The sequence below is a fragment of the Lissotriton vulgaris genome, chromosome 6 (genome assembly GCF_964263255.1).
Source record: "Lissotriton vulgaris chromosome 6, aLisVul1.2, whole genome shotgun sequence".
NCBI classification, from domain to species: domain Eukaryota; kingdom Metazoa; phylum Chordata; class Amphibia; order Caudata; family Salamandridae; genus Lissotriton; species Lissotriton vulgaris.
In genome coordinates this window covers 619,553,524-619,565,950 of record NC_141694.1, presented here as the reverse complement: position 1 = coordinate 619,565,950, position 12,427 = coordinate 619,553,524, and the positions used below count along the sequence as shown (strand labels likewise).

At 45.4% G+C, this 12,427-nt stretch overlaps 1 protein-coding gene across 1 annotated transcript in view; it reads right to left on the bottom strand.

Annotated features, from left to right (window-relative positions):
• Positions 1-326: 326 nt before the first annotated feature.
• The window catches only part of LOC147707790 (cystatin-like), a 50,837-nt gene continuing 38,736 nt past the window's right edge, over positions 327-12,427 (bottom strand). Inside the window, exon 3 of the mRNA XM_086926638.1 lies at positions 327-577. Coding sequence (XP_086782764.1) covers positions 497-577 — 81 coding nt within the window. The 3' untranslated portion in view covers positions 327-496. The remainder of the gene's footprint in view (positions 578-12,427) is intronic.

Genomic DNA, 12,427 nt, shown 5'->3' with positions numbered 1-12,427 from the left:
GCTACATTAGAGGGTTGTGATTGGCTTAGCGGGGTCAACCTGGCTGCCTGCTTCCTGTTCTGACCTGGAGTCGGACACAGGCAAGTAGGAGAGAAGACGCTGGACCTGGGGGCGGAAAGGTAAGTTTTATTAAAATAAAAAGCAGCCTGCACCCTCCTTGCGCACCTGCCCCCACCCGCGAGCCGTGCCGGCCGCCCCTGAATACTATGTTCTTAAAGAATCATTACATTTATCACAAACAACTGAAAATGACAAGAAAAAACAAACTAGTGAGTCTTGAAGGGTTTTTCACGAGGTACATTACACTGACTGCAGAAACAAACCTATTTTGTTTAAATTTTTTATTATGCTTAAAACAAAGGAGGCTCCTTTATGAGTTATTTGCAGAGAAACAAGTAATTTTGTAAAAGGTTATGAAAAAAAGTATTGCTATTTTTTAAATGTTATTGAGCTCTAGGAGCTTGTTTATTGCAGTCCGACTCCCGAAAGAAGGCGTCTACTGCTTGCAATCCCGTTTCATCAGTTCAGTCGTTCTTCGCCAAGGGACAGTGAAAATTTCAAATTTACACTCTACGGTCTGGTGAAGAAAACAAGAAACATGGTTAGAATATGCAGTTTAGTACTCTGTTTACTAGAAAATAAACACTATAACAAGTTGAATTATATTCCACGTTCATTCGATAACAGCACATACTCCAATAGGAAATTAAACAAACAGTGACAAAGTCAATAGGCTTGGCATTGTCTGTGTGGTGTTGGCTTTGTCAAGGTTTGTTTTTTCGCGGTTTTTGTAAACTTTCATTTCTGGAGAAACTGCCAGGACTTACCAATATAAAAATAAATAATTAAAATGACTGTCAATAGCAAACATTTTTTTGTCTCAATAGCACACTCTGCGACTATAGTTCCTGGAACTGAAAGGAATTACTTTGTCTATGGCTGTGCTCCTTGTGACAGAGCAGAATACGGTCACTCACAGTGAAGCTAGCCAGTGGCAGAAGTAGGCCGACTCCCTGCTCCATGTTGCATGCTGTAGTGGACGTAAGAAAAATGTGATGTGAGTTATATAAGAGACAAGTGAATGAAGAGAGCTGGTCGTAAGTCCCTTAAAGTATACATACCTTAGTATTGTAACATCTGTTAGAATGAGTGTATAACACCAGAAGTGGGTGGCAGTAGAAGTAAACAGCTGTGATAAGCCATGTCAGGTTTCAAATTAACTATTGAATGTTACAAATTCTGAAATAGGGCAGATGAGCCATTGTGATACGAGAATCATATTTTTGGGGGTTCCAAAAGTTTTATTGATTTTTAGCGCAATACAAAAATGAAAGATCTCTCCAAACAAATTACAAGAAGACAGTTTGCTGATCAGTGTTCAGGAGCAAAATTACGAGAGCAATCACATTGTTATCTAGAGGCACTGAGATAGTGAGATCTGGGTACACATATCTTGCAATAAATTGTAAATTCACCCTATATGATTTGGTTGAGTGGAGATGAGGGAATACATGCATCTTTTATTCTTCTTCTAGGGATCAAGATCTTGGTGAGTGTTTCTAAACACTAAACTGTACTTGGAGAGAAGAAAAAGCTAAACTGTACTTGGAGAGAAGAAGAAAAATATGCATCTGGGTTCGGAGGGTGTGAAATATAAACAGAGGAAGATAGAATAAAAGAGAATCAGGGAGGGAGATACAGAAGAGGCAAAGGAAAGGGGAAAGAAAGCCGAACAGTAAGTAGCTAGGGCCACACACAGGCCAACATCTTACCAGGGGAATCGGAGCTGTACTCTAGTTTTTTTTATAAAAGAATCTAAGGTTCCCCAAACACGCATAAGCAGAACTGGGTTCCTAGTGTAATAGAATTGGGCAGAGTGTGAGCTTTTAAGATATGTGACCCACACCCACCAGGTGTGGTAACAGACATGTTTGAAATCTTTCCAATCAAGTAGAATAACTTTAAGAGCAACAGTGGCCAACAAGTCAAAGAGAATTAGGTTTATGTCTGTAAGTATGAGGGATTTCCATGCCGCATGAAGACCAAGTGCGATTCGTTGAATAGATTAAACGAGATAGTAATTTTGAATTTTTTACTTAATCAGACCGCTATATCCTTCCAATAAGGAGTAAGATTAGGGCATGAAAAGAACATGTGTTCCATGTCCCCACATTGTGTTCCACAGGACAAGCAAATATCACTATCCTTCAATTTGTTTAAAAAGTTTACTAGGTGTTCAATACAGCAAGGGCATGAGAAAGAATATCGTTTGTAGCAGCAAGGGAAAAAGTTTGCCTTGAAGCAGGGAAGATCCGATTCTTCCCCAAGTGTCTCCCGATTGCTGAGTTATATCCTTATCATTAAAGTACATGAACCATTTAGTACATGGGCTAAATGGCGGCTGAGTGGAGCCACATATATTAATTTATAGATCTTTCTCCTATCGCCTTGCCTGACCCTGATGTTTAGACAGGGCAGGCGGAGGCGGAAGAGGCGGGGACAAGGGGAAATAAGAAAAGAGCAGTAGAGTTGTGGAGAGATAGAATAAAAGAAGCACAAGAAAGCAGCTTCGGAGTCCGAGTCTTCACTGGGGGTTAACGGGGCCTGTACACTGGCGACGAGAGTGGGGTCCTGTCCACCCACTGCTGCTGCCCCCCCCTGCTGTGATCGTGCAGCCAGAGAATAACCTCCTCAGAGCGCCGAAACGAAAAAGAGCGCGAAAACGCGATTGAAATCACGAGAGGCGAGCGCTGTGTGAGCGCCATCCCAGGAAGACTGGAGCTGCCCGAGAGTGAGTCCAAGTCTAAAGTATTGACTACCCTCGAAGAAATAGGCTAATAAGGAACTGGAGTCACTGTAAAGACAGAGAATCATGTCCCTTTTGGCGGCCATCTTGAAGTCAGGCGCCATACATAGAATACATTGGCAGTTAACCGGCGGCCATTTTGAAGTCAGGCAACCTCCAAAATACCTTCAAAATCACCAGAATCTCATCAAATAAAGCACTGCCTGCCTGGAAAGCCTGTACCCGAGCCCAGAATGTCAGCCACCCACAGCGATCCCCTGTTCACCTGGACCAACATAAATGACAACAACACCATCAAAATCATGAACACCATCCACTCCCGCTCTCCATCAGACCCATGCCCACACCATATCTTCAACAAAGCTAGCGCCACCATTGCACCCCATCTCCGCAAGCCCATCAACATCTCCTTCGAGACCGCGACTTTCCCAGGGAGCCGGAAGCACGCCAAGATCAACGCCTTACTCAAGAAACCCAAGGCGGATCCGAAGGACCTCAAGAACTTCCGGCCCATCTCCCTGCTCCCGTCCCTGGCGAAGGTCATCAAGAAGACCGTCAACAGACAACTGACCTGCTACCTCGAGGAGAACAACATCCTGGACACGTCCCAGTCCGGATTCTGCAGCAGCAACCACATTACGGAAACTGCTCTCATCGCCACCACCAATGACATCAGGGCCCTGCTGGACAACGGCGAAACTGCGGCCGTCATCCTCCTGGAACTATCAGCCCCTTTCGACAATGTCTGTCACCGCACCCTATGCGCACGCCTCCACAACGCACGGATCCGAGACAAGGCTCTGGAATGGACCACCTCCTTCCTCTCTGGCAGAACCCAGAGCGTCCGCCTCCCCCTTTTACGGTCCATAGCCTCAGAGATAATCTATGGCGTACCCCAAGGATCATCCCTCAGCCTGACATTGTTCAACGTCTACATGGCACCGCTCACCCATGTCGCCCGACTGCACAACCTCAACATCATTCTTACACCGAATACACCCATCTGATCCTCTTCCCTCACCATGGACCCTCTCTCTGTCAAAACCAACTTTCACGAAGGAATGAAGGCCGTTGCCGAGTGGATGAAGAACTGAAGCTGAACTCGGACAAGACGGAGGTCCTCATCCTCGGCTCCACCCCCTCAGCCTGGGACGACTCCCTATGGCCGATCGCACTAGGTGCAGCACCGACACCCACCGACCATGCACGCAACCTGGGGTTCATCCTCGACTCAATCGTATCCAGGCTGTAAGCCTCTGGGTTGACATTCCACTCTCTCTAAGTGGTGAGCAAAGTCTTCTAACGGTCGGGAAAACCTTAGTGAAATGGCTATTTATGTGTTCAGTTCAAAGACAGGACTACCTGCCCTGTTCTGGGTTTAAAGTACCATGAAACCCTCAAGGGTGTAAATACACTTTACAAACATGGCGTACATACCAACATGTATTTTGTGGCTTTGTGGCCCTACACAATCAGATTGGTTAACCCTTTAAATGGTAAAGCTCTTCCTCCTCCATCCTAATGTAAGCCCTTTTATTTTATTTTAATTGTGGAGGCAGTTCGCACTAAAGTAGGCAAAAGTAGAAATAGGTGATAATGATTTTTTAATGTAATTTTTTTGCCCCAATGGCTGACCTACAAAAGTACTATACAGTATTGTCTGTTATACCATCCTGGGCACAGAGATAGACGGTGTTTGTTGGTTGCACAAGCATACACATTACCCCAAGCCATCAACTGAGCTGAAGCTTATAAAGATATTTGACCGTGCAGTGACAATGTATACATTTATAAGGTAAAATCTAATAAATTGGAAATGGGTATGAAATAAAGCTATATCACACATAATAACCTGCACTGATGCTTTAAGAGGTTGCATTTGGTTACATTTACTTGCTTATACAATGATGGACGCATACCTTCCATTTTGCTGTGTAGCACATAAGTATGGTTGTCTTAAAGGCCTATTGCAGGATTTGCATACACTGCTCAGGAAATTTGAGATATCAAGACTCTAAGACCTCTGCTGCCAAATTGCTGGAAGCATCTCCCAGAGGTCAGGGTGTCTGATCTTTACCTGATGCTAAGAGAGGAGATGTGATCTGATGGGAAGTTTATCATGTGGCTGAACAGACCTTCCCAGTAGCATCGTATACCATGGCTGCTTTTCCCACTTTGGAGCACTGAGGATGAAAGGGATGTTTGCCGGAATTTCCTCCCTGCATATTTTATGAGAGGTAGCAGAGGAAAAGCATAAGCAAACATTCTTGGCCAACTCACTAATAGTGTTCTGACCATGAACAGTGGAGTTATTATCATTTTAGGTTTCCTTTATTTTACTGCTGTGTCGCAGTGGCGCAACACTCCTCCGCCTTAGAGGAGGAGCAGCCACTTCATTTCTCCACGGGATAAACACTGACACACACTTGACACCGATGTTTGCCTCATGGTGATTGCCATATGTCTTTTTGTTGCTTTATAGGGTGGTGCCCCACCGCTTGCCTCCACTACCCTGCCCACAGGCATTTTGCCACCTACAATTGCTGTGTGGTTTATGCAATTCAGTGCAGGAGAGAAATGTTCATCGGCATAACTAATGGGTGCCAAAATCCACATAGCCTATAGAGCAGAGGTCTTCAATCTATGGGGTGCAACCGCCAGGGGGGTCGTGGAGTCCTGGGAAAGGGAGGGTTGCAGATTCTCCAGCTTCACTTGTCCCTGCAAAAAGACAGACATCATGGGAGAGCTAATTTAGATAGTTATCATCTGCTTGACTGAATGAAAGGCAAATGTGCCTACAGTGCATTTCCCAATGAGCAATAACGTATTTTATTTATTTTTCATTTACGCTGCCCAATATTTTATATGTAGATACCTGATGGTGAAAGACCTAAAATATGTACAGAATATTTTGGGCTTATTTATGAGAAGCTTGCATTGTCAGAGCATCACTTTTTTTTTAATGCTCAGGTGGCGCAAGCATCTCAACCATACCTATGTGGCAGTGCAAAGTCACCCTGCATGGCCTCATAGATATGGAGTAAGTCATAGCAGCGCAAGTCAGTGCGCAGCCATACTCTGCGTCAAGGAGGTGTTCCATGGGCTTTGCGTGGGATTCAAATACAAAGCTCATGGATTTTGATACTGCCCCATATTAAAATCACGCAAACCTGGGGCAGCTCCAAAAACGGATGCCCTCCCAGTGGAGGCGTAACGAGGAGAAATGTTTTAATTTCTCCTAATTTTGTCCTCTTTTCATGTGTGCTGCAGCCTGCAGCACACATAGAAATAGGAAAACGCCCCTCTGGGTTATTTTGGTGAAGGAAGGTGCCTCTTCCCGTACAAAAACAATCCTGCCTATATTGGGGCTAGGCAGTACTTTGTGTGCCAAATCAAGGGGAAAGGACTGTAATGCACTGGATTTCATAAATCGGTGCATTCCTGCCCTTTCAAATTGGCATAGGGCAGCGCCACAAGAAGGCTTGCAGCTAAGCCCTAAGCCAATTCCTCATAAATGAGGCCCTTTGTTTTGAGCTACACCTTTGGCTATACCACTATGTTCAATGACATTTGGTTTGCTAAACACCGTTTAATATAATTTCCCCCACTGTAAAAATGATTTGCTGTGGTAATTGGGGGACGTTAGAAATGGGGGTCTCTAGTTGTTAATGGTTTGCACCTTTGTCCAAGTAAGGACCCCTCCTTCTAGTCAGGGTAAGAGGGATACACTACTGAAATAACCCCTTCTCACCCCCTTGGTAGCTTGGCATGAGCAGTTAGGCTTATTTCAGAGGCAATGTGTAAAGGAGTTGCACATAACCAACAGTAATACAGTTAAAACACTACAAAAGAACACCACACCAGTTTAGAAAAATATCCAATACTTTATATATTCAAAACAAAACCAAAATGATACAAATCCAACATACAGTACTTAAAAATATGCACTTTACAAGAATAACCTTAAAAATGCAGTTCCTTGAAGTTGGTAGCTCCGTCCGGTGATACTGTGGTGCTGAGAACAATAGAATCCAACAGTTCCATCTGACCGTGTCGGTCGGGGAGTCCGCAGACCCAAACAGTACCTTTCATTGCTGCCGATGACATTGGTGCTGGCCGGTTGTGGCCATGGTCGCAGTTGCGGATTGAGTGGAGTGGTGTGGCGCCCTCAAGTCGCAGGGCAGGCAGCGGCTCAGTGACTGTTATCCAGCGGCCTCGGTGAGACCAGGTCTGCGGTACGAAGTGATGGCGGTGCTCGTTGAGGTGTGGATAGATCACTGTCCAGGTGACAGTGCTGGTTGCGGGGGGCTGGCGTCGGTCGGCCCGGACTGCGGTCTCGGACGGGGCAGGGTGTTACAAGACTTGCGAGCAGTGGCCCCAAGCCACGGTCTGGTTGTTGAAGTCAGTTAATGCGTGGGTGAGACCAGGGTGGCGAAGTGAAGCAAGGCGGTGCAGAGTGTGGTGCCCACGGGGTAAGCAGCAGCTCAGCGGCAGCGGTCGTCATCAGTGAGGACAGGGTCGCGGTGCGAGATGCGGTGGTGCCAGCGACGGAGTCTGTGACTGAGTCGATTGCTTTTCCCTCTCTGTGGCAACTAAGACTACAGTTCCAGAGGCGGTACTCAGAGGTCGGTGAAGTCTTTGAGGTTTATGAGACTTCAGAACAGGAGGCAAGCTCTACTTCAAGCCCATGGAGATACTCAGCAACAAGTAAAGAACGTTCGATCCAGTATTTTCACTGCCCAAGGCCGAAGCAGGAATTGCAGGCCAACCCAACAAAGCAACAAAACAGCAAAGGAGCAGTACTCCTCTTGGCAGTTCTTCCAGCTCTTCTTCTTGGCAGGTTCCTTGATTCCAGCGAGTTCTAAATTTCTGGGGTCTGGGCACAAATATTTAGCTTGGTTTATCTTTGTGCTATTGGGCAGAGAGTGTCTGTACCTAGCCCAAACCTGTTCCATCCTCTTTGGCGCTGGGCAGGAGGTCAGGCCATCTCATCCCACTACTATAAATACAGTGCAGGTCTATTCAGCCCAGCTCTGACTCATCCAGGAAAAGCAGGACTCACTTTGACACCCCCAGGGGCTGTCTGATGAGAACGCACATCCCCAGCCCCTGTCACCTCAAAGCCAGACAGTCAATCTACCAGCCCAGCAGAGGCACACGGGATGGCTAAGCAAGAAAATACCTTCTTTCTAAAAGTGGTATTTCAAACACCGAACATAAAAATCATCTTTACTAAAAGATGCATTTTTACACTCTGAGTTCAGGCACACTAAACCCCATTTCTCTATCTTGTCCCAATGGTTTCAAGAAGTATTGTACACCATTAAAATCAATGAAACACGTGCTAATAAATTCTGTACAGTGGTTAAAATTGTCAGTGCGAGCGTTAGCAAGAATCATTGGTTCACAAAATAAAGTGCAGTGCGGTTGTTAAAACGTTACTAATGCCAGACGTGTGCGTGGTGAGGTGCAGTATAGTGCATATTGTTCGGTTGTTAGAGCCTGCTCAGAGTTTATACAAAAAAAAAGGGGCTCTTTCCAGTTTGCGGGCCGATTGCTCCATAGGCAACTTATTGCTTGTGTGGCTGAAGTTAGGTTGTTATTTTGGCATTTTTTTGTTCGGCCACAATAAGAAATGTTACCATTCTGCAGTTCAGTTGTGTGTCCCCCGGATTGAAGCATGCCAGCACCGCTTGCCTCCTGGTGAGGATGCCTTTCTGCTTAAAGGGGGCTTTTAACAACTGTGACCGTTCTTGCGGCCGTTCCTTGCATGTGCAGAATAAGTGTAGAAAGTCTCCTTGATTGGTGTCGTACAGCCTGCAAGTCTTGGGGTTGTTGCCCTCAGCTAAGGTGGGAGGTGCTGAGTGCATGGGAGAATGCCCAGTCTGTGCCTTAGAAATGTTATTTTTATTGATTTGGGATAGCTCTGATTAAAGAACTTTTGAGGTGCAAGTGTTTTGTAGGAATTTAGGGTCATCCAGGCATGACATCTGACTGAGAAGGTTGCCTTAGTTGTTTCATGCATTTCCAAACCATTTATTGAAAGTTAAATGACCAAGTTGTGTATTCCAAAGTTCCGGGAGCCTGGTAGTTTCCATAGATGTCTGTAGGTGGCTTCTTGCTTTGGAGGTTTCCCTGTGCTGGAGTTCATGCCATAGCAGTTGATTTAAGGTGTTTGAGGTGGCACTTGTGATCTTGTGCCAACAGATAATTTAAGATCTGTGCCTGGCCAGGGATTAATGAAAAAGGCTGAACTCCAGCCTTAATTGAGCTGATGGAATGTAGCGCAGGAGGCAAAAAATGGTCTATAAGCTTTGACCAGCGTGCTATCTAGTACATTGGCATCTCTCCCCGCATTGCTTAACTGCCATAAGTGATTGTGGGGAGTAGTTTGGCTTTTGCTACCTTCAGGAGCAGTCTCCGTGTTGGCCCTGTCAGCTTGTTTGTGAGATTTTTCATTGATAGTGAGTGCTATTAAAAACCCTCTCCTTTTTATTTGGTCTTTTTGACAAGTGAATGTCCCTTCCTTGTCAATTATAACTCATAGCTACCTGTATTCATGTGATGGTTCAAGTTGTGTGCCTCCCACGTACCATTTCCTCTGCTGATTTCTGTTGTTGTTTATCGTCATTGACCAGGTCTTGCTAAGGTTAATTTTTTAAGTTGTTTTCTGTGGCGTAGTTTTGCATTAGATGTTAGAGACCCACATAAGTGTAGCTGAGAAGAACTACTTCATCCGCGTACATATGATTGGTCAATGTTTTGCCTCCTAGCTTAGGTGCATGTGAGTTGCAGATGTCGAGTGCCTTTGGAACATCAGCCATAAATAGGTTGAACAGTGTGGGTGCAAGCACACAACTCTGCTTCAATCGTTTGGTTGTGGGGACTTTTGAGGAGAAGGGAAGTTCCACCGCCCAGTTTCACCTGCACCCAGGTATCTGTATGATGAAGTGACAAGATGCTTAAGATGGACTGTGGGATTCCCCAGCGCGCCAGTTTTCCCCACAGTCCCCTCTCCATGTTATCAAATGCAGCGATGAAGTCGATTAAGCATAGGTGTACTGGAAGGTTAGTTGTTTTTGCTGCATCAATCAATAAGGAAATTGGAAGAATGTTTGTAGATGTGCCAGCCATTTTTCAGAAGCCTGTCTGCTTTAACGGTATGATCTAATTTTCCTCTGCCCAGGTGTTGAGAACCTCTAGGACAGTACCCACAAAGTATTTTGCTTCCTTGTCAGTCAGTGCTACCAGCCGATAGTTACTTGGCGCGGCCTTATCGCCTTTTTTGTAGATCGGCACAATTGGCGAGCCCTTCCATGATTCTGGTAGTCTGTTTAAAAGCCTAATCTCCAGGAAAATGAGGTTGCAGGATGTCTGTCCAATCACCTGACTTGGCTTTGAACAGTGCAGGCGGAATACCGTTTTGTCCCGGTGCCCCTTCTTTCCTCCCTTTTGCGATCTGCTTTTTTATTAGAAGTGGTAGTGAGCTACTGGCTTCGCAGGATAGTATAACTTCTATGTCTGGCATGTTCGACTCCAACGTCTCATTATGGCTCGCTCCTAAGTGTTCTTCTATTGGCCAACTATTAGTATCTTGTTTTCCGACACGTCCCGTTTGGTTGTTAAAGTGCTCGGTTAAGAATTCCACCCAGAGTTCCTCCGAAATATGTGACGAAATTCCATCATGATGAGGGTGGATTATGTCATTAACGGTTTTCCAGAACCAGGTACTATCATTATAATTTAGGTCATGTAGAAGTTCTGCCCATATTGCATTATCTTGGTCTTTGTTGATGTCCCATTTCAGTTTTTTGAGTGCTGTCCTTTGGTCCCTCAGAAGTGAGCGTGTGCTTGCCTCCCCTGGGTGTCTTCTCAGCATGCTCAGTGTGCTGTTTATAGATTTTTTGAGGAGCTTAAGGCAGTCTCTTTGTCCTTTCGGGATTTTGTTTCTCAGACGTGAGGCCTGGGAGTGGTCTTTTTTGATTGAGGTGGCAGTCTGGTGTTCTAAAACTGTAGCTGTGAACCGTTCCCATTGGGCTATTTGATCTTTTGAGCTTATTGCTTGTGATTTAAAGAGTTCGATTGCAGCTTCTGCCTAAGGTTCTGCGTTGATTACTGAGCATTTGATCCTCCTTAGGTTGGAGGTGTAGATGGGCCCTAGGGTTAGATCTTACTTAGTAAAGCTAGGTGCAGTGGCTGTTAGCTGCAGTTCTTGTGGACAGTGGTCGCTCTCCCCCTTGTCCCCCATTTTGAACCCCAGGATATGTTGGAACAGTGAAAGGCTTGCAAAGTATAGTCCAATATGGAGCTTGTTGTTGAATAGTAGTATGATTGAACAGGAGGTGAGTCATCGGGGAATCAGCCAATAGCGCTCGGAAGTTTAGGTGTTCTAAAACTTCCAGGAGGCGGCTTTTCTTGTGGTTCCTACTTCCATATGTTGAGGTGCATTGGATTGGGATATTATAAATTACAGTTTGTATGCAAACCTCCTCTCCCCGGATGTGACTAAAAGGTATTGATTTAGGTCCCCAGACAAGATAAACTTTGAGATTTCCATTTCTATTGCGTACTTTGTTACTTGGTCGATTAGCTTTTTTGAGTCTTTCGCTTTTTATTTTGTGTGAATGTATGTGTTAATTAAACCCACCTCTATTTCTTCGCCCTGGAGGGAGATGGTGATTTTGACTGCTATAGTAGCTGCTGAAGTCGGGCCCACGAACGCTGCTGATGGTATACTCATCGTAGGTACGTAAGCAGCGAGCCCCCCAGATCCATGCCACCCCTTATGGCAGATGTGGCAAAGCACATGACACCCTGGATGTGATGTGGGTCAGTGAGCCAAGTTTCCTGCAGCATGATTATATCGAAGGCATTGACATATCGCAGGAAGTCTGGGTCCTCAATTTTTGTGGCTAAACTGTTAATGTTCCATGAGCATAGACTGTGGGGGGTCTCCTTTGCTCTTCTGCCACCTTCGACGTGTGAATAGTGTAAGTACCCCTCTAAGCATGTAGTTATAGTTCGGGTAATTGGCTCCTTATACGATGGTTGACTTTGAGAAGCTGGTGCTATCCAGAATCTTTCTTGTGGGTCCACTGATCCTTTGGCCTTCTGTGTGGAGAGCTTCCCAGGGCCCCTCTGAGCACGGAGTTTGTGCATGTGTGTTGTATTGTTGGTGCAGGATTTGGGTTGCGTGATAAGAGGGGTAATGGGTACCCTGGTATTTGGTATAGAGCGATGTCAATGCCCCAGGCTTGGAAAGTGCCCTACTTTGCTAGAATTTTCTCCGCGATTTTCGTTGATTTCCATGTTGCCTTTGTGGCCTCATGCCTTAAAGTGTTTGCAGTGTGGATGAACTCTATGGAGAGTAGTCAGTTGAACTCAGTCAAGCAAGGATTGGGATTGCCTTATGATGTTACTTCTATTTAGAGTGTCCTGATGACCTTTAGAAGTGTACAAGGGGTGGAAAAGCATGGCCTGTGTTCCTTGTGCGTGTTTCTTGGTTGTTGCAATACCGGCGGATGATCAATAGGTATGGCCATTGTTTCAGATGGGTATGTGAGGCTAATTGCTTCTTTTGGATGGGTTTCCGCTTGTTTGCTTGTTACTCTTAGCGTTGTA